The 25,548-nt window shown below is 34.8% G+C and overlaps 1 protein-coding gene across 2 annotated transcripts in view; it reads right to left on the minus strand.

The window, feature by feature from the left end:
* Positions 1–3,619: 3,619 nt before the first annotated feature.
* The window catches only part of LOC123665572 (dynamin), a 35,475-nt gene continuing 13,546 nt past the window's right edge, over positions 3,620–25,548 (minus strand). Inside the window, exons 4-17 of one of the 2 annotated variants that reach the window (XM_045599867.1) lie at positions 22,519–22,722; positions 21,964–22,156; positions 17,876–18,085; positions 16,841–17,048; positions 16,410–16,547; positions 15,267–15,424; positions 13,787–13,893; positions 13,172–13,359; positions 12,070–12,189; positions 11,808–11,822; positions 10,250–10,459; positions 9,059–9,293; positions 7,957–8,107; positions 3,620–3,887 (exon numbers count right to left, since the gene is read on the minus strand). In XM_045599867.1, coding sequence (XP_045455823.1) covers positions 3,740–3,887; positions 7,957–8,107; positions 9,059–9,293; positions 10,250–10,459; positions 11,808–11,822; positions 12,070–12,189; positions 13,172–13,359; positions 13,787–13,893; positions 15,267–15,424; positions 16,410–16,547; positions 16,841–17,048; positions 17,876–18,085; positions 21,964–22,156; positions 22,519–22,722 — 2,285 coding nt within the window. In that variant the 3' untranslated portion in view covers positions 3,620–3,739. The remainder of the gene's footprint in view (positions 3,888–7,956; positions 8,108–9,058; positions 9,294–10,249; positions 10,460–11,807; positions 11,823–12,069; positions 12,190–13,171; positions 13,360–13,786; positions 13,894–15,266; positions 15,425–16,409; positions 16,548–16,840; positions 17,049–17,875; positions 18,086–21,963; positions 22,157–22,518; positions 22,723–25,548) is intronic. The other variant, XM_045599864.1, reaches the window with a different exon arrangement.

A 25,548-nucleotide genomic window follows, 5' to 3' on the forward strand; every position in this document is an offset into this window, starting at 1 on the left:
CAATATGATATTGTGATACATGTGACATGACACAACGCGACGCAAAAACTTAAAAAAGCTTATTAAGCCCTAAGGTTGCGCTCCTTCGTTGTATTAATTAACGTCACTCGACTGTTACTAGTTTCGTAAGTCGCTTTACGTCTTGCCGCTTACCTAAAACCTTACAAGACGCTGTATTTCGCTATACGGTTTTTTTTTAATAATTTATAAAATAAATTAGAAACCCTTAGCGTCGCAAAATATAGCACTGGTATTATAGTAGTGACTCAATGCAATGTTTCAACAAATATTGCAGTGAAGCAACACGCATAAGAGTAAAGTTATGTACAGCGCAGCTTATCACAAAATGGCGGAGATGAACTCGTTCAAAATGGCCGCCCGTTCTGCGGTCGCTCTGGCAGCTTAGGCGGCACAGTTGGCACTGGTCGGCTATTGACATATTAAAAGTATTATTTATAAAACCACATTAAAACAATTATTCTAATCAAATTCATATTCATACATATGTAAATACTGACAAAGTAAAATAACGCATATCTAATGTGCATATAAAAAGCAATTTAGAATTCACACGTAATAATGTATGTGCATAGTGCATATAACATAAAATACATTAATTCAATCAAAATAATATTTCATTAGTCGTCGATACAATATAAATAAAAGACATGCGTAAAGCTAGCTAATATTAAACTCCCATATAAAGACAGCACAAGCTTTTGTAGAAAAAAGCATTTTAAGGCTTATTTTAATTGTTCTATTCCGTTTATAATTTTGAAAATAAAACGGAAAGACAATAAACTAATTTCGCTAATGTATGAGTTCTTCATTTGAATATTTCAATTTTGAAAATACTTTAAAAACTAGATTCATATTATTTTCAATAACGCATTATTAATTTTTAAAGCAATATCATTAGCATGCACAATAAAAAAAAATTAACATGCATTATTATATTTCAATAAGATCAATAATTAAAATTTACCCCTTCAATTGAAAGAACACAAATTATATAACAGATTAATAATAATTTTATACAATACAATAATTAATTAATGTTAAAAGCAATTACAATTTTAGAAAAATAGATTTAAAAAGTTTTAAAAGCTCTCTCAAATTCATTTATCTCATTGAAATATAAGAAACATACAAATATGGCTTACCTAATAAAAATTTCCAGGTAGTTATTTTGTTTAATTGTTCGTTAGCAGGATAGCGTTAATATCATAAACACCTACTTGGACCAAATCAAACTTCTTGAGTACACATATAGCATTTAATTACTCTATTTATACAGCATAAGATTAACAATATTCATAAACTATATCAAATCCAACAATCACTGGCTAAACCTTTTTTTTCGATGGTACTAACGCTATTAACAAGAGAGCAAAACTTTATGATTCGTTTAATTCATATAATTTTGTCAATATTAATAAGAGTAATGAATCAGCTAGAGAGTGAAATCATGTAGGAACTGTATAATGACATTTATCCGACTATCCGTCAGTCAGTTTTGTTAGAAAAATAATATTTGAACCGACGCCTTCCGGTAACCATCGGAGGAAACCAAGTTTCGATTTGGACAAAACTGTGTAGTTAATCAACGTTAAAGTATTGGTCGAATATTATATGATACAAGCAGAACTCTACGTGATAATTTTCAAGATTAAAATTCCTTTAGTTTATATGTAATAAGTATTTAATAACGATTTCATAATGTTATCACCATGAATAAAACATTCTAATAATTGACCAAAGATATTGCTAACAGCAACGACACGATACAACTGCTTTGGTCTTAGCCATAAGTACAAATAATTTACATACAAATTTTGTAAAGTCAACATATTTATGATTAATTCATACAACTGCATTAGATATCGGCTAGAATTAGATTATACTGATCCAAATATTTTAATATACAATAACAGACAAGCTGGATAATATCGTTTGCACAAATACATTAACTTTATATACGTTACGTCACTACGAGAGACGGAAAAAGAGAAATATCGGGACAGCGTTCGTCCCTAAGCTACTTGTACACCTAGACACCGATGTGCGAACGTAACGCATTCCTGCTAGGCAGCTAAAACTACGACAAGATCGCATGTGCAGCAACATCAACAAATATATTAGTTATTTCTTAGATATTCACGACTCTATTACGATATTGAAATAAAACTATTTTCAATTAATTTTAATTTTTCTTTTCTATCTTGTATTATAATAATTGCAATACCGATGACGGCTCGTTGTCAAACTATGAACGATATAATGTCAATGCAATAAATTAGAATAGTTTTATTTAAATAGTTTTATTTCTAGTCTTTTATAATTACGAGTAAAACTCTAGCAAAATTTACAAAACAATACCGTGATATGCTTTCAAGATCTGTTGCTTTCCCGGACGACGTGAAGTCGTGCAAACAAACTCAACTATTTAAATCCAATACAAGACAAACGCTTCAAGCCTTGGGTGTGTCTTTGCTATTAACTTCACAAAATCGATTTACACAAACCCCGCTAAAGTACGGGCCCCTTAAATACAATCCAATAAAGGATCAACATCGTATATTTTGTAATAATACCCTAAAGTACTGCACACTAGAGTAATTCGCAAGTTAATACTGAATTTTTTACATTTTAATGTATAGAATTATTCTCAAAAAATATTTGGCGTCGGAATAAATAATATTATAGGAATAAATAAGAACTGCAATTCACAAACATCTATTCCATACCTTTGAAACTAAAATAATATATCCAAAGGGAACAATTAATTACAGGAAATCTGTATTCCTTTGTGTTTGTATCTTATTAAAGTACACTATATCTACGTAAATACATTGTGCACGTTAAAATTTCTAACAAAAAAAAAAAAATATTCGAAGTTCCGTAATACTTAATCTCGCACAATAGTTGCCAATTAAGTGTGTGATCTTCAAACAATTCATTTTCACAATGAGTATATGTTAATTATATTTCACCCTCGATACCATTTTAAATATAGCACTTCTACGACTATGGTAACATTGTGATTATTGATATCACATTTAAATAGATTGAAAAAACATATAATTAAACTAAATTACTATCTTACAAATATGCCTTATTAGGTGACAATTAAAAATAGTATGTTTTGCTTTTCAATCAAAAAAGCTTTAAATTTAACATTTACAACGGTAATTCTTGAAATGTTAAAACATTAGAAGCACACTTCATTAATACAAAGAATACGTTGCGTAAAGCTAAACATTCACATTTGCAGTTTTATACAATTGTTGAAGCAAATTGAATTTTCAGCTTAGTTAAGCACTAAGCTAAAAATTCAAACACACGTATAAAACACGAAGCTGTTAGATGAACAAAACAGTCAATATGTTAGAAGATAAAACGCTTCAAACATGAGACAAGCGGTTCACATTCAACAGGTACCGTCGTTTCGTCAACCTCATAATGTCCATAACGTTCTTCGCGAAAAAAAATCAGCATTTAGACTCGTGACGTTACAGAAAGGCGGTCGTTTGAACAACCTTAATGTGACGTCACAAAACCGCAGCGCTAAAAGAGCGAAACGAATTAGAGTCTTGACGTCACAAGTCACACGCGCGTCGCGGAAGCAGAATTCGGGTCGTGACGTCACAATACAGAGCAAACGGACGTGACGACGGAACCATCGCGCAAGCGAACCGAGTCGGGTCGTGACGTCACACGTCAGACAAGCGTGGTCTGTTTACTTGAATCTGGCGAAGGCGGAGCTGAGCTCGTTGACGGCGGCGTTGGTGACGGCCTGGCCCACCGCCTGGTGGAGCTGCTGGCGCACGTGCGGCGGCAGCTGGCCCAGCGCGCCCGCCGCCGCCGACGCCGCGGGGCCCGGCCGGCTAGTTCAGTGGCACACTTTACCGCACACGCACTACTCCACATACGAATGTTAACGCTGAGACCATAGTGATGCGTTTCACGGCTGTCATTGAATATTCGGTAAGCTAGCGTGATATTTTTCACCACTGTCATTCTTTATTTGTTACGTTAACAAATTTTATTTCATAAATATTGATAATGGCAGAAAATTACGATTATAACATATGCATTTCCATGCCACAAGTAAAGTTTGAAAATTTAATAATATCATTTATCTTAAGCATTTTTTAAAAGAGAGAGTTTATTAAAATTATATGAAGTAAATAAGTAAGAAACCTAAGTAGGTTTCTTACTACCACAAGACATAATTTACCGTTAAATTTGCCGCATCATATGTTCAGGCTTAACTTCCGTATGACGTAATAACATAAAATAAAATACACCGAACTTAAAAATAGAGTTGAAGAAAAAAAATACTTAAGACTCACAGCTTCTCTGTAAGTTTCCTCTGAGTAATGTAACTGCCATAATGAAACGTAACGGAAGAAAAAAAGAAACGAAGCCAAGTCATTTACAAGTCCTTACAGGGCAACTGTGAATAACACAAAGTCATTATACCGATTAACCCAAAAAGTATGAAGTATATAGCACCGATAGTAAGAAAAGTGTGAACTTATAAAAAATATAATAATTAATATACTAATGTTTTTACTACTTACTTTAATGTTGTTTCTAGTTACTTTTGCTTTGTCATGAGTGGACATCATGTCCGCGATAACTTAACAACTAGTAAATATTTATCAATTTAGAAGACATCTGAAGACCACACACATTAGTGACAACTAAACATGCAGTGCATATTGTATGTAAGTAAACACATCGAATACACTTGAAAGCAATCGTTATGAATAACGCAATAAAATTAAAGTATAGCGTTACAATGTAATTTACATCTGCCAAAGGTTTGTTACTGGAGTACAGTGTATGTAAATATTAATTACAAAAGGAAATTATTTTTCTTTATTTTACAGACAGCCTTTCGATGAACACGCAACCTTATAATTACGAAAAAAAAGCCACAATTACAGATTAAATAACTTGTTTGTGAACCAAAATAATATTATCCTTTGCGTACAGATGTTAATAGAATAAAAAAGTTTCAATTTAACTCTACCAGGTAAACCCTACAAATTTTGTTACTAATATTGTTATTTAAGTTTGGAAGCAACGTTCTTTCATACGTATCATAAGTATTCGTGATTTAAAATGACTAATATTGTATATAACATTTTGTATAAACAATTTCACCATCGCTGATCGATTGTTAACTTATTACACACTTGATAAGCGACCACGCAATATACATATCTTAACTTAATTTTCAAATTACTTTTAAATTCGAATTACAAACAAACGGTGCTTTAAATTATTAAAAACTATATAAAATTAGGCGTTACTGTGTAAATTATTATTAACACAAATATACATAAATGTTTAATTGCACTAAGTTAACATGCTCGTCAGTTAGTACCTCATACGTAACTTATGTTAAAACGCCGTAACCGCGATCCTAGCGCCGTCTGCGAACAACCACACACTACTGGAACCTTGCTTATATCTTTTATCGTAAACATGCTTACAGTGGCGTACATATTTAAATAACTGTTATATGTATCTATAACATATAAACGAATCATTGATTTAAAGTAAATAAATAATCTTATGCATGCCACCGTCTATGTACTTTATAATAAAAGTTGTTTTTTCTTGTCTACATAAATATTACGTATATAATATTACTTGTTATGTATACATATTGTACATCAAAAGATATTAGCGAAGGTTTTTTGTTAATAACCAACACGATGATTATAGAATAAATTCAGTACTAATTACAAGTTATGACAGATTTCAAGTACTTTTGTGTTAAAAGCAGTTATGATATTACAAATACAAAACACCAGGCCCACACGAAAAGCATTATGGCTGTTACATCACCCATCAAAACTCTTTTATTATATAAAAGCAAGCACATAAATTGTACCTACTAATATTTTATATTAGCATTTGGTTTTAAAAAACGCACGATGTCTACATCCATCTATTTATGTAGTTATATTATAAACACTGACCTACGAAAAGTAATTTATATTTGGATAATCCAGTTTAGAAAAGTTATAAAAAAACTATTTAGTTACCATAAACCAAACTATGCATCTTTCAATTCATATCATTTAAACTAAATCCTATTTAGGAATCATATTAAAGATTTAACAAATTGACTGCAAAATAACATGACCACTTTTTTCGTACCGTTTACAATAATAAACCTAATAAGTCCCACTGCAATTTACATTAACACAAGAATAAATTAATGTCTAGACCACGCCACCGCTAGCACATCAGCAAATGCAGTAACCATATATGTCATTATAGACTTATGTACTTCATCTTACAAGGGATTTTATGCCACGCGTACATGAAAAATGAATACTATAGCAGGGATGGCCAAGGTCCTTGATAGTCCGAACCATTTATCAAAATTTTAAATTTTTTGCGAGTCCCAATTAAGTACGAACATATTCAAAAGGTATGCAAAAAATGTATTAAAATTATTCACTGAAATTATACTTATGGAAAACATAAATAAAAATTACATATTATGTGTGTTGAATTTAAATATTAAAAATGAAGAAAACATTTTACTTCTCTTGATTATTCTCTAAAATTTGTTGAATTGTTGACAGCACTATTCTACTCAACATATTCTCAGTAATTCTTGCAGATGCTGGTTACTTAATACCGACCGATGTTTGGATTTCATGAATTTTAAAGTGGAATAAAATGATTCATTTAAGTACTTTGTTCCAAATATTAAAATCATTAGACAAGCAGCATTTTTTAATTCAGGATACTTCGATTATGGTGCGCTTCAGCCTGTAATATCCCATTACTGGGCATAGGCCTCTTCCCCATGTAGGAGAAGGATCAGAACTTAATCCACCACGCTGCTCCAATGCGGGTTGGCGGATATATTCTACTATGAGTAACAATCGCTATCAGGTGTACATGATAACAACGGGGACCGACGGTTTAACGTGCTCTCCGAGGTACGGTGGGGAGGCCCACAAGGACTGCACAAATACCCAGACCACGGCAAAAACCTCTATGGCCAATGCAAATGTTTGTCATGTGCGGGGATCGAACCCGCAATCGCCAGCGCAACAGGTACAATCTGTGGCTGTAACCGTTGCGCCAACTCGGCGTCGATTCTCGTACAATTTCGAAAATTCGGTAATTTACTCGATTACGCCACTGTTTATGTTCATTTGCCCAGTTTTCGGTGAGTCATATTATGATTCTTAGCTTGGACTAAAATGAAATTTGTTACAACGTTGCACTTTAATATTTGTTGTTGTTTATTGTTGTCGGTAATTTAAGACATTTTGAAAAATACGGAATGATACTTTTTTTTTAAATATATTAACAAAATAAAAAGGGATCTCGGGAACATTTATCGAGAGCCACAAATAATCCTTAAAGACCCGCAGATTGACCACCCCTGAACTATAATATTGAACTATACATTTCACCTGATTACAACAGAAGCAATTGCAATGGGAATCAAGTTTAAGAATAGACATCCCATGAGTGAATAAAGTCACCAGGGCGGACAATGTGTTAAACTCTATTCGTAAGTCAATGGACGCCTTTATGATTGGTGCCACAAAAGAATAGATTTATACTTGGAGGCCGACGTTAAAATGAAATTTTCAACATTATTCCTTATGTAAAGAGGCTGTTACATAGGGAATAATATTAAAAATCCTCTATGCGATAAGGTCACATTTTGTGCTTATTGTTTCTATTGTAATATTTATTTCTTTTTTTCTGGTGTACAATACAGAATATAAATAATAGTAGTAATAAGGAAATATATTGAACGCATAAATTTCATTATTAGCAACATTTTCTTTTGATACTGCCCATAGTATATAATCGTGCCATCCATAATTTCTAAATCTATTCCCAAGAAGCGCGACTTATAAGTAATAGAGTAAGAATGTGGGTAAGGTGGCGTGTACTCACGTGGGGATGAGCGGCGCGGGCAGGCCCTGCGCGGGCGCGGGGCGCGCGGCGGGCGGCGGGGGCGCGGCGCCGCCCGGCCGCGACGGCAGCGGCGGCGCCGGCCGCCCCGCGCCGGCCGGCAGCGGCGGCGCGCCGCGCTGGCCCAGCGACCCTGTGCACGAGCAGCGTTAGAAACATGAACACTTGGAATACGATCGAACAAAAAAAAAGCTTCTCGCTCTACCGACCCTAATAGAAAGACAATGACTTGATTTGACTAGTCGGTTGGCGCAGTTTGTAGTGACCCTATACATATCACTGCTATATAGCTGACTTGTGCCCACTTCGTTGGGCGTTAATCATCATTTCTCGCATTTCTCCGACTTGATTTACATATACTATTATTATTCACTGAATTTTTTCTTCAATAATAATAAAATATAGCCTATAGCACTCCTGAATAGTGTAGCTTTCTGTTAGTAAAAGAATTCTCATGATTGGATCAGTATTTGCGAAGATTACCCCCTTCAAACAAACAAAGTTAGAAACTACCTCTTTATAATATTATTATAGATATTATATGTGTGTTTGTCGAAAGAGAATATGTTTGGCTATACCATTCGACTGTTACCTATAACACAAGCATTAGGTTGCTGACTTTAGGAACTGAGAACCGTGTTTATATATTCATAAATGAAAAAAATATATAATATAGAATGTGTGCTTAAGACCGCACGACAGAAGTGAAAACTTCATTGGCAATCGCAATCAAGCAATAACGCAATAAGTCCCGAGTTCACCCGATCGAGCATTTCACCATTCAGTAGCGAACAGCAGCTGTCTGTATCTTTCTCGCTTGGGTACACTTGGCGGTCCCAATTTCCGCCTGATCGAGTCTATCACCTCCGAGAAAGACGGACCTACGAAAAAATGTGTGTGCGATGCACCAATAGAAGTTTTCACTCCAAAAATAAAAAATGCTATACACCAGAAGCATCGTATGTGCGTCGACTTCCTCGGGAGCTTTGGCTACCTTCCTCACCGCGGCAAAACAACACTACTTGAGAACAGCATAACTTGGCTGTTCGGTAAGGTCTCGCTCTGCTCCAGGTAGCAGTCGTACCTTGCTGCGCGGGCGCGGCGCGGCGCGGGCCGCCGGGCGAGGGCGGCGACAGGCGCGGGTTGGAGTCGAGGCGGCTCTCCAGCCAGTCGTTCTTGACGGGCGGCGGCACGGGCGTGCTCACCGTGGCCATGGACACGTCGCCGATGATCCGCAGCGCCTCCTTGCACGCGTGGTACATGCGCAGCATCTCCTCGCGCTTCAGCGCCTCCTCCGGCGACTCCTCCATCATTTGAGACTGCCGACCGACCGAATACAATAGGCGTGACGAAACATTTTGAGAATGTATTCCGTAATGTGGGTACACATTTACTATTTACGAAAAAAAACTTTATTTCGGTAATAAACTTAAGTTTAAGGAAGTTTAAAACTATTTTTCTAATATTTTGGTTTTTTTTTTAATATTCGGTTGGCCACACAAAGATTTCCATTCCAAGCATACTTCAAGCAGGCTTCTCCCACTGTCATTCACTCTCTCGTCCCCAAACATAACTCTTTCATACCCATCATGCTTTACTGTACTACTTTACTCGTGTGTGTACTACTTTACTTTTATTTTAATGTTTTATTTTATTGAAAATATCATAATAATCTGATATTTTTTTATAAAATTAAACTAGTATTTATAATTTTTTTAATGAGTGTTCCCCTACAATCATGAAATTGACGATTTTTTGATATTGTCGTCATGCTTATTAGGCAAATTATAATTATAACTGTTGCACTCGATTCGTAGCTGTAAATATCGATGCAGTTGTAATAGTCTTTTTACTCCTGGAGGATAATGATTTCAATTTCCGATTCCTGGTATTGTGTTGTAATCACATTTATACACTAACGGACCCAGCAGACGTTGTCTTGCCCGTAACAGCAGCTACCTTATTTGATTGCCGACATACCGACTGCAGTGCCAACTACTTTCCAATTGTGTTTTCAAACTATCAATAAGCTCATTGAAACATGTACGCACAAAATTTCAACCAAATCTGTCCAGTCGTTTATTTGAAGATAAACGAAAATAAACATCAATACAGAAGAATTAAACATATTAAAATATATTCGAAAACATGAGAGTGTGACATATCCGTATGTGGTAAAATTACACAATTTACATAACGTAATATAATTATTATAAAGAAATAACCACTGTATAACATTTCTATTTAATGCCTAAAAAATTCTACATTAAAATACCTGATCGCCGGACGCGTAGAGATGCGCCAGCAGTTCCCCGTTGATGAAATCTTTGGCGTTGTTGATGATCATCATCATGATGGTCTTAGGTACGAGGTCACGCGTCGTCTTCGTCACGATTCGCATGTAGGAATCAACAAGATTACGGATCGTCTCCACCTGACGCTCCAGCTGAGGGTCCATGCTGCTCGTGCCCGATGTATCCGAGTTCTGAAACAGGAGATATTTAATATTTTAATATTATTTTCATTATTTGTTTGACGGTGGTCGTATTGTATCCGCTTTAATGCATGAAAGTGTTATCTGTTCAGTTGGTATAGCCTGTGTTAAATGAAACTTGCCAGTTACGAAATTAAAATTGCTTTGTCACGAGTATGTTGTTTGTATATAAACATTTAAGTGTATGAAAAGTTTCAAATAAATAACAGAAGACTAATTGGCATAGATATTGACAGTCAACATTGTTGTTTTAAGTGTTTTCTTGTTTAATATAACGATTTGTATTTTTTAATTGAATAGGTAATCTAAAAGCTTTTAGCACTACTTTAACACTATAGCTCTTTTAAAAATGGTAGTGAAGAAATGAAGTGATTAGAATGGAAGCTTTATTAACGGTATGGTGCCTTTTAAATTCAATTATTTGTCAATTCTATTTAAACGCTTTGAACTAATTTGGCGGCACTATAACATGCATTATGGTATTATGTAATTTATAAGTAACAGCTTAATTATAACAAACCCCAAGTAGGTAACATACCAGATAAAACCGACTTATACAAGCCGTCTTTGTTAGCATGGTAGTATTCACCAAATCCAAAAATGCTATTAGTATGGCAAATTGAATGAAAATAACTTATTTTTCCTTACAAAAAATCTCATAATTTTATATTAAATACGTTTTTTGGGCATATATAAGCCATTTTTAAATCAAACCACAAACCTCCGAAATACTATTGACTTACTCTCTTATTTCCACCCAACCCCGGGAAAGGCAGAAATAACTAAAAATAAAAAAACATAATACTTTAAAGAAAAACACAACTCAGAATGGACTGTCGTCATGCTCATTGCGTAAATGTAAAAAAAAAAACACAAATGTATAAACGATAATTCTACTAAACACAAGGTCAAAGCCTTTCAATGTGCATCTGTTAACACTACCACACATTTTAAAACTACCAGACCGAAGCTGTGGAAACTTTTAAAGAATTGACACGCAAGAGAATAGAAATACCATTTTTATTTAATTTGTTTAGTTTTATGTAACTCATATAAAATCATTCTTTTATTAATATATAGGCAGTTAATATATATGTGAATATGCATTAGCGTGAAATTGCACACCAACAAAAAATTAGTATACATGCCTTAGTCTACAACTGATCTTTCATAAAATGTATTTCAAGAAAATGAGAAAAATCCTTTTGAAGAGTAATCTTCTGCAGTCTTTTAAATCTTCTTGAAATCCACTCTGAAGATACATATATGAAATTGTTATGAACGAAAACGTGAACAGTGATAACATGTCAATCAAATTAAAAAGCCTTCTTTGACAAACCTCGTTTCCTTCGCTCTGTATGGCATGGCAAAACAATAAATCATTGGATAACTTAAGATCAACATATACATAGTATCGAAAAGTATATGTACATATATCTAAAGAAATACATATATTATAAAATTTTATAGTTTGTTTTATAAAGCAATACACTGCTTAGATAGGCTAAGTTTTCTAAAAGGAAAAAATGAAAAAACAAAGGTAAAAGTGTAAGAAGACAGAAAACAGGCAAAACTTAAAACTGGTAAGCAGGTGAACAAACCTCATCTCCATTAGCTGCTTCAGATGTCTTTTCCGGGTAGACACCGGCTCTTAAGAAGGAAGCTTTCCATGAGTCAACGTCGTCCTGATTTTCACACGACAACTCCAACTGTTTGTAATCCTAAAATAAAAATATAAAATAAGCTGGGTAATAAAATGTTGCAGATAAGTTATAAAAATGTTCTTGTGTTTGAATAACACACTGTATAAATTGTTCAAACAGACAATACAGCCTATTTAGTTTTGTGTGGACGGCAAATACCCATAACCCTGGAGAGGAAAGCGATGTTTCTACGTTAATCACTTACCATTAGGTGAATTGTACGCTTGTTAGCCACTGTGGGCAAGCAGTACAATGTGGGTAGTCGGTAAAACAGTCAATTAATTATTTATGTCATTATCATCTCATCATTACATCAGCCTATCGCAGTCCACTACTGGACATAGGCCTCCACAAGTTCGAGCCAAAAATGGCGTGAACTTTTGTGTTTTGTCCATAGTCACCATGCTGGGTAGGCGGGTTGGTGACCGCAGGGCTGGCTTCGTTTCACCGAAGTCGCTGCTGCCCGTCTTCAGCCTGTGTATTTCAAAGCCAGTAATTGGATGGCTATCCCGCCATCGGTTGGCTTTTTAAATTCCAAGATGGTAGTGGAACTGTGTTATCCTTTAGTCGCCTCTTATGACACCCACGGGAAGAGAGGGGTGGCTATATTCTTTAATGCCGTAACCACACAACGTAATTATTTATGTATTATGAGATAACTCAAAGAATACTCATCATATCTTGATCAAATTTAAACGGGACCACATGACAAGCACCAACTTTCGATTAAATAACTATCAAAATTGGTACTCCCAGTATAGTTATGAGGTAACACATAAAAATTACATCATCCCAGTTAACATAAATGCTCATAAAATAAAAACTACTGAGACAAACTGAATAAAAATTTTATGGGATCAAATGGCAACAATTACGCATTGAACAAAATGAAAACGACGTAAATCGAATCAGAAATCTCGGCGTAATCGGTATTTTTTGAAGTCATTCAAAAAATGAGGCAGAGAGATGGGACTCGGTCAGGTTATAGAGTAGCGGGTACCTTGTAGACGTTGCGGCCCTCGGGGTTGAAGAGCGCGAACATGTGGCGGCGCGACATGAAGCCCTGCTCGAGGTCGCGCAGCTTGAGCCCGTCGAGCGGCAGCATGTACTTCTTCTCGCGCTCCTCCTCGTCCTTGAACCACGAGATGCTCTCCGACGTCAGCACGAACCAGTAGTCGCGCGAGCCGCCTGCGGACGGACCGATCTCACTGCTTCATATAATGCCCTTAGGCTCTCCCCTCGCAAGTAGGAGACGGATCAGTGCTTTATCCACCACGCTGCTCTACTGCGCGTTAACGATATATTTAGAATAGATACTTAGTAACGATCGCTATCAGGTGTACATGATAATAACCGGGACCGACAGCTTAACGAGGCACGGTGGCCTGACCCACAAGGACTAACAAAGAGACCGGAAATAAATATTTGTAAAAACACAAATATCCACCCCAAGCGGTGATCGAACCCGCGACCGTCGGTTTTTAGGCGTCGCCGACACAACAAACGCACCATTACACCAGAGCGGTCGTCATTGTCATCATATTATGTTCATTTCCCTCATTAAAGAAACTATCTATTTATTTTATGGAGTACTCCATTAAAACACAGTTTATACCTTTCATGATGCCCAGGTTGTGTATGCACATGTATCCTTTCCTAATGACTTGGTTTCCGAGAGCTCGGTGCCCGGATTTAGCTGCATTTTCTGATTGGTTCTGTGCGCTAAAAGTTAATGATAAATTTTAAGTAATTTGTAAGTTAAAGTTTTGGAAGCAGACGATGAGTTCTCTTGGGACTCAGACGAAGTTGCCTAATGAATCATGTATAAAATTTTTCGTTGTTTTAAATCTTTCATTCATCATCAATCATAAACAACCAGATGTTAGACTGATTTGATTTGGTTCCATGTATGAGTATGTTTGGGTCGAATTGACAGTTCTATTATCTTCTATTGAAATATATCAATTTTTAAAGGTTTACTAACCATCTAGTGTGTCAAACCACTGATCATGGTATCTAACCATGGTAATCCTAAGTTATCATACATAAAAAAGTAAGTTATAATTAATATATTAAATAAAATTTAATATAATTGAACAGGATCTAATAAAGCACTTTGCATTACTCCGACATTAAATTTAGATAGATGAAATTATTTGTTAAATTCACTGTCTTCTACACAGGTCTTGTAATAACAGTAGTAGGGGTACGTCGGCTTAATGGTTGCGCTTTTATTTTCAATTAACGGCCGCCAGAGGCTTGACGATAGATCGGTGTACTGTGCAACGAAGACAGAATTCATTCACATCACATCTTTTTCGATCATTTTTATGTTTTAAAATATAACAAATTACAATGAAACGTCACTCAACCGGCGTGCGCAGTGCGCACTGAGCACCGCACAACGTGACCGCACTCATCGATAGCAGTGACGTACAACGGCGTTAACGCGAACGGAAAGTTAAGACACTATTGTAATAATCTCTCACCATTGAAATTGGGATCCGTTGCAAGACCTGTATATAAGACTGTGGATAAATTTCATCAATTTTGCCAGAAACATTACAATTTTGCGTATCTGCCTTTGTCATTAGGAAGAAGAAATTGTTAGGGTTGAAGGGTAATGACCAGAACGCAGTCTACGAAGTGTTTTAATACTAGACTTATTAATTTTAATATTTTCTAACCATGGTATGATTACGATTACATGATCGTCTATCAAAGTATCATCACCACAAAGGCAAGCTTATTTCTTTAAATTTTGGTAAGCCTTGTAAAGCTAGTTTTTTATCTCATAAGTTCTTCCTCGATCATATGCCACTTTAGCTCGTATATCAGCCTCCTTATTGCTACATAGACCGATGTGAGATGGAACCCGTTGCAATCTCAGCTGCCTCTACACCTTTATATCCAGAGGCGTATGGAGCCAAGTGCAATAAGGCGATCTTATTATCAGACAAAATGACAATGTTTTTATTAACTACTCATTTTAAAGCATACGTTATAGCTTCTGAAATCGCAACGAGCTCTAAGGTCACAATGGAAACATTCTCTTCTCTTTAAAATAAACAGGAGTGTGACGTAGAACAGCTCACTTGGCGAAGCCGATGAAGTCCTCGTGGTTGGTGTTCATGTAGGCCAGCTCGCACTCGATGAGCAGCACGAGCTGCTCCTTGCACTGCTGCTCGCGCGAGCGCACGTGCGCCATGATGATGCGCTCCGTCTCCTCGCGCAGGCGCGGGTAGCGCGACATCTGCGGCACACCGATCTTTGATACTACTACGTCGCCAAACCAACGTACGGCTCGCCTGCTACTGAGCGATTCCGTAATGCTTGACACCACCAGAAGCATCGCTAAGTGGTTGCCGACCCTATTATCGGCCCTCCCCAGCAGCTCTGGCTACCTTACTCGCCATAGGAACACAGCACTGCTTGGGAGCAGTATTATTTAGGTGTGATCAGTTGGGCTGCTAAAGATTTTGTGCAAGATATTTTCTAGTCCAGTTTAATGTACAAAAAAAAACGAATGTGCCATATATTGGTATACAGAAGTGTGTATTTTGATGTGTTCTTTCTACATCTGATGACTTGCTCTGCCTTTAAATAGTTTATTCACCCCATTTCATCACATTATTGTGTATCACGCTTACTTTCCGCTCTGACTTTGCACTGCAATTGTTTGTTACTTTGTATTTCACAAAAAATAATTAAAAATATTTTCTGGTGTTTTTCCAAAAATAATCTTTTGACAAAAACGTATTTAAGTCCAATTGATTAGGCAATTCTGAAGTTATGAAATATTATATTTACTCAATTACAATTTACATTATATGAAAAATTATTAGCTAGTGACATTGAATAAAAATACGAAAATTTTGCATATGATTACGTGGTTCGAATAGAAAACTTAAAGTGACCAACGCAACGTTATAACTTAAATGAGTCATGGTATCATGAATCATCCAACTTATCTTGATTGATTAAGCTCCAAATATTTAGTCCTCTTAGTCTTGACGCTAAAATATTATAAGAATACTATATTTAATCTAAACGCTGTAATTTTTAAACTAACGACATTCATCTCTTCTAATACTTGCAGCACATCAAAATTTCATTGTATTTTAGTGGGAACAGTTAAAAAACCAATTGGTATATTTTTTGCGAACTGGCCAGTAACTGTTCGAAATTTCAAAAGTTTTAACTTTTAAATACTGTAATACTACACGAACTATACGAACCCTCTCTGTACAAACGCGGACAACATTTGACAGCTCCTGAACAACCAAGTCGACGCACTTGAGACTGGGCTCCTTTAGCCGAGCGATTTGTTTCTTTACTATCGCCTCGAACGCCATATCCGGAGTGAAGAGACCCACCTATAAACACAAGGATACCACTTTCATTACCATTTTAGAACACATTAACAACAATTAATTTTAATTTTAGTTTAGAAAGTTTAATAATATATGTGATTTAACTAACACTAGTTAAAAAAACTAGATTTTAGTATAATACATAAATACCACCTTAACTACTGTTTCTCACTACACACTACAAAATTCTTAGTTTATAAGATGTATTAATGATCTAATTAGTCAGTAATTGACTAAATAAATTAAAAAATGTACTTTTTATTACTAAGTCTCTTATACAATAAAATATGACTTACTCTGATACCGTGAATATTTCGAATAGCGAATGCAATCTCGCGACGTAGTTCTTTCTCATCGAATTCCATTTTGACAATTTCGAATGGGAATCTTTCGTGGAACAACCTGTTTATTTTTGCACCTCCCGACAACTCGTTCGTGTTAATCTGTGCAGATCCCGACCCTTCGATCGTCCTCTCAAAATCTGTTTGTAGCTGCTGTATCATTCTAGTTAATGAAAAAAAAAAATATTTTGTAAATAATTTTATCTAACATTATGATAGACGATTTGGGAAGGTTCAAACTTCAGTGATCATATTATGTATATGAGCGTCAAAAAGATATTTACAAACAGTACAACAATAAGTATAAACATCTAATTTCATCAAAACTAATAACGATTCGCGTCTCTTCATTATGGTCTTTTATGTTGGGTGATCAAACATTACGACCATATAATAATATAAGATATAGGTTTCACGAACTGAATACTAATAGGTAATTTTTCATAAGTATTACCCTTGGAAAGAATGTATCACGATTAGTGCGATATTTTTTAGCGGTTCCTCTCTGCAGAATGTACATCCAAATTGTGTTAGCTGATCTTTTAAAGATGAATTTAATTACATAAATTTACATTGATGATATAACCCTACTTGAATAAAGAGGATATTTGATATGCTAACATTTCATGAACTGTACCTTTTTTGACCGCCTTCAAAAAAGGAGAAAGTTCTCATTGAATTTTTTTAATATTTTTTTTTATGTGTTTTACTCTACACAACTTTTAACTACTAGATATAGATTTTAATGATTTTTCTTCGTTTTGTATTCGTAAGCTAGTGCTCGTAATATGGCTTGATTTATATTTGAGTGAGATCCGACGAGTTCTTTTTGAGTTACCCGCAATAATGCGTATTCAGTTGATTATTGGAGAATTCAGGGATGACTCATTTATGATGGTGGTTATTTGAAGTTGGATTTTTTTCCGTTTAAAACAAAACCAAAAAAACCCAACTTCTAGTCAAACATAACTTTTCTCAAGTAGAACTCACTGCAACATAGCCTTGGTCTTGATGGAGGGGTCGTCGGGTCGGAAGTGCTTGTACTGCTCGACGTCCTTCTCGAGCGCGAGCAGTTGCTTCTGGAGCTTGTCGCGCAGGCCGGGCAGCGTGTCGCGGATGTGGTTGGTGAGCTGCTGGTTGAGCACGCGCTGCAGGTACGGCGTGCCCAGCCGGTCCGCGATGTGGCGGTACGACGGGTGGCTGCAGCGTTACGGTGTCTTTACGGGTCGCCCGTTCATTACGTGAGGCTCGGAAAAACATTATAAAATACCAAATTTTCCAACCATTAATTTCTTTAAACCAAAAGTAATAACCAACACCATGCAAGCTTGATATCTGACTGAACATTTCTAACACGGCGCTTATTTTTCCCAAATTGAATCAAATAAAAAAATACACGTGATTTTTGAGTATGAAGCCCCCCTACATTCCCCCTACATTCTTTCTATTCTTAAACTACATATCAACAACGGGGGTTAGGAGTTTAAAAATTGCTACATGACGTGATTAATGGATGACCCCTTACGTGGTACGCTGGACCCTTAAATGTGACCCCGATGTGAATACAACATTACTACAACTAATATAATAATATGCAGTGGGGTTGCAGTATATTTTGAGGATAAACTTTTAAAAAATTTGCCTCGATTTTGAAAAATTTTGTTATGGCATACCTTGTTATAACTGTAAAATTGTAAAATCTATATGTGAAACGTGAAACAAAAATTTTGTTTGTTTTTTACAAAAATTGCGCGAACGGAGGATTATGAAATTTCGTACACTTATAGTTTATATCTTAAGAAGAAGGGACTAATATTTTTTTTTTTAATTATGCATAAAAATATATTAAATCAATAAAAAAGACATTACACACACTAGCATGTATTTGACACACATACGCGCATATATTATATTCTTTTGTTGATTGTCAGTCTGTAGTCAAATTTAAAAAAGGTTCTTTATTTTCATAATTTTCTTTTTTTTAATTTAAATTTTTAATTATGGTCGAATTTCGACCTCTTGGCGACCACTAGCAATCGTAATTATTTCTATTTTAATGATTCCTGATTATTATATTTTCAAATTAATGAAATAATTCATCTTAAAACATCGTGACAGGAAATAACTAAACATATAAACATCCCCCAACCTGTGGTGGACCAGCTACGTAGATACAGAACGTCGATTCAGAACACAGCTTTCATTTTAATAGGTTTTTTTTTTAAAGAAGAGTGACTTTTCCTATAATAGTGCAACATTTACAGGTTGTTACAGCAGTTCATTAAACGGCAAAATAAAATTGAATGAATTACCTATTCGTGTTGAAAGAACCAAAAAATTCGCGATCGCTGTAGCTGACAATTTAAAAACTCTTACATAACTCTCTCAAAAATTCATTTCTCGATTAAGTTAACAAGTAAAACATTTACCCCAACAAATCAATGCATTCAATTGATACACCCATATAACAAGCTGCATCCCGTTTCTCGCGACACGTTTACGTTTACAAGGGTTTGTGTTCCATATTACACACCTGAGGAAAAACACTCGATCCTAAGGGACTTAACGAAATTGTCATCTTGGAATTCCCGATATTTCGGCGACGTCTCGCGCAACCATGGCGTCTACAACGTCGCCGAAACGTCAGAAGTAATGACAATCGCGTTATAACTTGTATGGTAAAACCGGGAGAGATGCCGCAGTGGGATAGATGCCTCATGTTCTAAAAACCTAACATCCCGAACTCACAAATAAAAATTAATCGCATAAGTAGAAGTCGAAGTCACCCCGTACCTCAGATATCCACAGATATTCGTGTGGCAAGGATGCGTTTAGATCGTGTGTGTAATTGTCTCCGTGGCGAAATTTACAAACACGTCAAAGTTTAAAAGGTTAGTATTTAAGGTTGTATAATTTTATAAATAGTAATAAATTCCGTTATATTTTTATCACGTCTATATACTGGGTCATTGAGTCTGCATATAGTTGTAAATAGATGCTATTTTGTTTATAATTTATTTAAAAAATACGTGGGCATCTATCCCAATCACAAAGGATAGTTGCCCTGATTTTTTGAGGTATAGGTGCCCTTATTTTCTATCCCTTCATTCACCATATACAGAGTAAGTTTATATGTTTACTTTTTTTTGTCTGTTATATTTTTTGTATATTTATGTTTGGATGTTTTACTGATTCTAGCAGAACTATGCCACGAAAATATAAAATAAAGGAAGGAACGCGACCTCGAGTATGTTCTTGGACTATAGAAAACCTACAGTCAGCTTTCAATGAGAAAGTATGATTGTGCAATGTGCATGTGCATGACACTTGATATGAATATTTTAGACCAACAATTAAGAATTCATACTTTTGTTGAATAAATGCTTGTAAAATTTATATATATATATATATATGTTGCAGTCAAAACTCTTAACCAGTCAAAAGCACTATTGACTAGCAAAATCAGTCAGAAGTACTTTTGACCGTTTCCTTTGGTCAATAATACTTTTGACTAAAATAACAGTTAAAAGTACTTTTGCCCAATGGAGCTGGTTAAAAGTTCTTTTGACTAAATGATTCCATCAAAAGTGGTTTTGACTGGTTGTATCAGTTAAAACTCTTAAAAAGTTAAGGTGGTCGATAAAAATAACGACAAACGCACACATAAACTTTTATATTACTCATTATTAGTGGAGAACGTGCTGATATTAGAAGAAAAATGAGTGACTACGAAAAGAAAGAAGGCTTTTTGCAAAGAATTTTAGCGATGGAAGATATGAAAGATAGTCATTTCAATGTGATGACAAAAGAAAAATTTGAAAAGTTTGCAATGGATGTGGAAGACGCGAAATTTAATGAAAAGGAAACACCATTACAGTACAGTAGACTACAACGCTTTAACACATTGAAGTTTGTGGTATAAAAAAATTAGTTACAAACACAGAACCTGTCAAATATTTTTGCCGGTTGAGGAAATCTACGACATTATTGATGCTGCTCATATTTATATAGGGCATGGTGGTCGCGATAGACTTAAGAATGAAACGACAAATAAGTACGCTAATGTTACAAAAGAAATGATTAATATATATTTATCAATGTGCGAAGTATGCCAAAGGAAGAAAAGCAAGAAAAGGATGGGTCAGGTTTAGAAACCGATCCTGCACACTGAAATGAACAGCCGCTGCCAAGTCGATCTGATTGACATGCAGTCGCAAGAAGATCGCGGGCATAAATTTATTATGGTTTATCAGGATCATTTGACTAAATTTATTCACATCTAACGAGTTAATAGTGCTTTTGACTGACGCTTTTTTGCAGTTAAAACTACTTTTGACGGAGAGCGTCAGTCAAAAGTATTTTTAACCGCGAATTTGCAGTCAAAAGTACTAATAACCAATAATTTTCAGTCAAAACCACTTTTGACCAACTTGTTCAGTCAAAAGTACTTTTGACTGATTTCGCTAGTCAATAGTACTTTTGACTGGTTAAGAGTTCTGACTGCAACATATATATATATATATATATATATATATATATATATATATATATATATATATATATATATATATATATTATGTTGAAACTTAAGAATTTATATTAGGTATAGTAATCTGTGTGATATAAAAGTATATTCTAATTATAACAATTAAAAGATATAAAAAAAACACAAATTTTTTTTTCATTACTATGGCCCATGTTTCTTGGAGATAATCGATGTTTTAGGAGTAGAACTACCTAACATTTGGTTTGGGTTTTTCGTTTACATGGTTTAAAGGGCATCTATCCTACTCACTATTTTCATGGTGGGGCAACTATCCATATAGGTAGGCATCTATCCTCAAAAAAAAGGGGTTCACGAAAAGCTAATTTCTGCTTAATCTGCATTGGGTAGGTTAAAAAAAAATAGTAATAATTCAACATAAAGGATTGAGCTAGCTACATTAATAAAAATTATTCGTATAAAAATCATATTTTTAAAATTAGGCTGCTATTTCAAAAAGTGAGGCATCTATCCCGGTTTTCCCCTATATACAAAAATGTAAATAGAGACTGAAAATTTAAAAACTTATTTATACCTTAGGAAGAATTTCCTCTCGGCGGCGAGCGCGGCTGATATATCCTTCCTTCCATCTATGTCCTTCTGTGAGCGGTTTACTACGCCGATGTACCCGCGACGGAGAGGTAATAGTTTGTTCTCGAGGACATCGCGAGCGTCCGTTCCCTCGTCCATGAGATCCAACTTTGTGATTACACCGATTGTACGTAAACCTAAATGAACCAAAAATTTTACAAACACTTGAAAACAAAATCATACTTTTAATACATTCTCAAACATTTGAATACTTTTGTTAAAATAAAAAAAGTCGCTCGTTATAAAGTCTACAAATAGGTAAAAAATAAGAGTTGAACTATACAGTTTCAAATTCTAAACGAATAAGTAATAAAATTATATAATACAATATAAAACGAAAACAACGCATCACAAATAACATATTTGTTTTCTTTATTCAACAAATTGTATAGAATTAGTATAAATGCTAAGTATACGATTACATCGACAAGAACCCATACAATTGCGTGTAATGAAAAAAGTATTTAAGAGATTTGAATGCATTAGTAATTGATCTCACCTTGAGGGTCTACTTCTTTGGCAAGTTTCAAGGCGTCGCTGTTCGCCAAGTCGGTGTTCGCGGGCGTGACGGCGAGAATGAGGCATGATTCGCGACGTATGAACTGGAATATCATCGCCTTGATCTGCTGCTCGATGTCGGGCGGTTGGTCGCCGATAGGGACCTTCGTTAGACCCGGCAAGTCGATCAACGTAAGGTTGAGTACTGCAAGGAAGTTGTAACAAAATATTCTGTTATACCAATAGCTATGAAGTCTCAGCTTTCTCAGTCATTGATGCGTTAGTTTTGTTTTTAAAATCAATCTTTTGCCCAGCGATAGTAAAGATTAGTGTGGGACATCAAAACTCAAACCTTGTTCAAGAAAAAAAGCAACAATATATGGTAAAATTACAAAAAACACAAATGAATGGAAATGTGCCATGTCTTTCTATTCTCATATCATATCTCACATATTGGTGCATCGATCTCTACTTACTATTGTGTGCCAGCGCAATAGAGCACTGCGCAATAGTAAAATTGTGTTTGCTCGCAAATGAAAAAAAAAAAGATATTTAATCATATCGACCAGTATATAATACAATGTAGGTCGACGAAAAACTAGTCAAATAACGCATTAATAGGGGTAACTAAAAATGTTCTAGTCAGATCTCGATTTAATTTAAATAGGGCCACATGACAAGCACCACGTTTCGATTAAAAAAAGAACCATCGAAATCGGTGTACCCAGTAAAAAGGCCCGAGGTAGAACACATAAAAAATACAGTCGACTTGAGAACGTACTCCTTTTTTAATTAATGATTAATTGAATGAGTCATAGACAAATTACATATTGTTTCCGAAATTCTATTGACAAGACTTTGCCCTGTCATTAAATGACGTCAAATAAAATTGAACATTTGTGAAGTGTGAAACGTTTTTATGAATCAAGCGACAAAATCGATGTTTAAATAAAGTCTCAATCCTCGTCCCCAACAATCTAATATATAAAATTCTCATGTCGCGGTGTTTGTAGTTAAACTCCTCCGAAACGGCTTGACAGATTCTCATGAAATTTTGTGTGCATATTGGGTAGGTCTGAGAATCGAACAACATCTATTTTTAATATGTACGATTTTTATTTTTGTGTTACCCACAATTAGGAATTCTAAACATTTTTGATATGATATTCAAAAACATCTATTTTTCATCACCCTAAATGTTAAGGGTAGTCCACCCCAATTGTTTTTTAATTTTTAGATATATTATTTATTTTATTATGAATTGGCGTTGAAAAATAGATACAACACTAAATTGTCACCCTTCTACCACCAACCCCTATTTTTAAATAGCGTTTAACGGCAAGACAACGTTTGCCGAGTCAGCTAATAAGTATACATAAGTATCTTGATACTAGTAATAAAAGTTTATGTTTTACTCGACATACACAGATACATACAATTGTACTAAATACTGACTATAAACATAGTATAAGCCATATACATGTGTAAAGTAATACAAGATACAATTTCAATGATCGAATTAACATATTTAATTGAGCCACTAAAATTTATTGCGTCTGTTTGTAATAGGAGTTGACGAAGTCAAGTGCTTTGATAAGGGTAATGTCTTTCACGCGCTGATGGATTCGAGGTGACAGAGACTACACGAAAATATACTTATTGAGATGTACCGTATGATAAACTAGCTGACGTCAGAAGTGATGTACAAGCTTTGCATTTTCTATGATCACTTGTAAAGAGGAGTTTAAAAATAAGATTTTTTTTTTCATATTTAGCACATTATAAATTTAGACCTTGTCATAGATATATTGTAACCTGGTTACTATAACTTTTAATCAATATGAAAATAAAAAATAATGACCAATAATTAATATGTTTTGTTATCACTACATAGTATAAAAAAAGTCGCTTACCGCTGTCTATATCTATGATTAGATCTTTAAAAGTACATTACGATACGATTACGATACGATTTTGATGCGGTTTTCTTTAATAAATAGAGTAATTCCAGGAGTTGATTTTTATGTATATTACATGCATAAGATAGTAGAGGAATCGGATGTCGTAAATAAACACATTTTTTGTGCTTACATTGCAAATATTTATTTTATTTTTAGTATCAGCATTGCACCCGTGCGAAACCTGGGCGGATCACTAGTTATTATAAACAAAAATAATATTATCATTTATCAGTCATTGTACGACATCTTTTAAAATCTAAAATAATAATTAGTCACAATAAAAATATTGTTTATATGATAATGTATCAATCCGTTTAATTAAATAACTGATAACATGACATAGCGCGTTTTATTTCAACCAAATAATTCATAACTATGCAAGTATCTTCCGCAGGATGTAGTTAAATGAAATGAGGCAAGCTGTGATAACGTTAAACTAAATAAAATAAAATGCAATAAGCGACTACATTTGCTTATAAGGATGATGTTAGACACATTGACGGTTGACGCTGGCAACGTGTACGAATTTTAGGAAGTTTCCGATGAACACGTAACTATCAGTGTGCGGTCAGTGCGACTCTAAAATTAGCTAAGTTTGCAGTTTTAAGTAATATATCAACATTTTATACTACCGGAAATCATCTGTCAGTCGATCTACGAACGCTGCCTTTAATAGCAAACAGAATGTTTTTTTTATGAAGTATATATCATTTTGAATTGAATCTCCATATATTTAAAATATACGAAAATATATATTTTTTAGCCTGGGGATAGTAGTTTTTATAGCATAAAGTATAAGCTTTTTATAATAATTGTGTTTGCAAGCAAACGAAAAAAAACCGACTTCAATTATATCGACAAGGAATACAACGTAGGTAGACGAAAAATTAGTCAAGTAAATACGCATTATCAAAGATTACTCCAAAAGTCTCGATCAGATCTCGATGACATTTAAATGTGGCCACATGATAAACATCGGCTTTCGATTAAATTAAAAATTATCAAAATCGGTACACCCAGTAAAAAGTTATGCGGATTTTCGAGTTTCCCTCGATTTCTCTGGGATCTCA

Source organism: Melitaea cinxia, chromosome 2 (assembly GCF_905220565.1).
Source record: "Melitaea cinxia chromosome 2, ilMelCinx1.1, whole genome shotgun sequence".
NCBI classification, from domain to species: Eukaryota; Metazoa; Arthropoda; class Insecta; order Lepidoptera; family Nymphalidae; genus Melitaea; species Melitaea cinxia.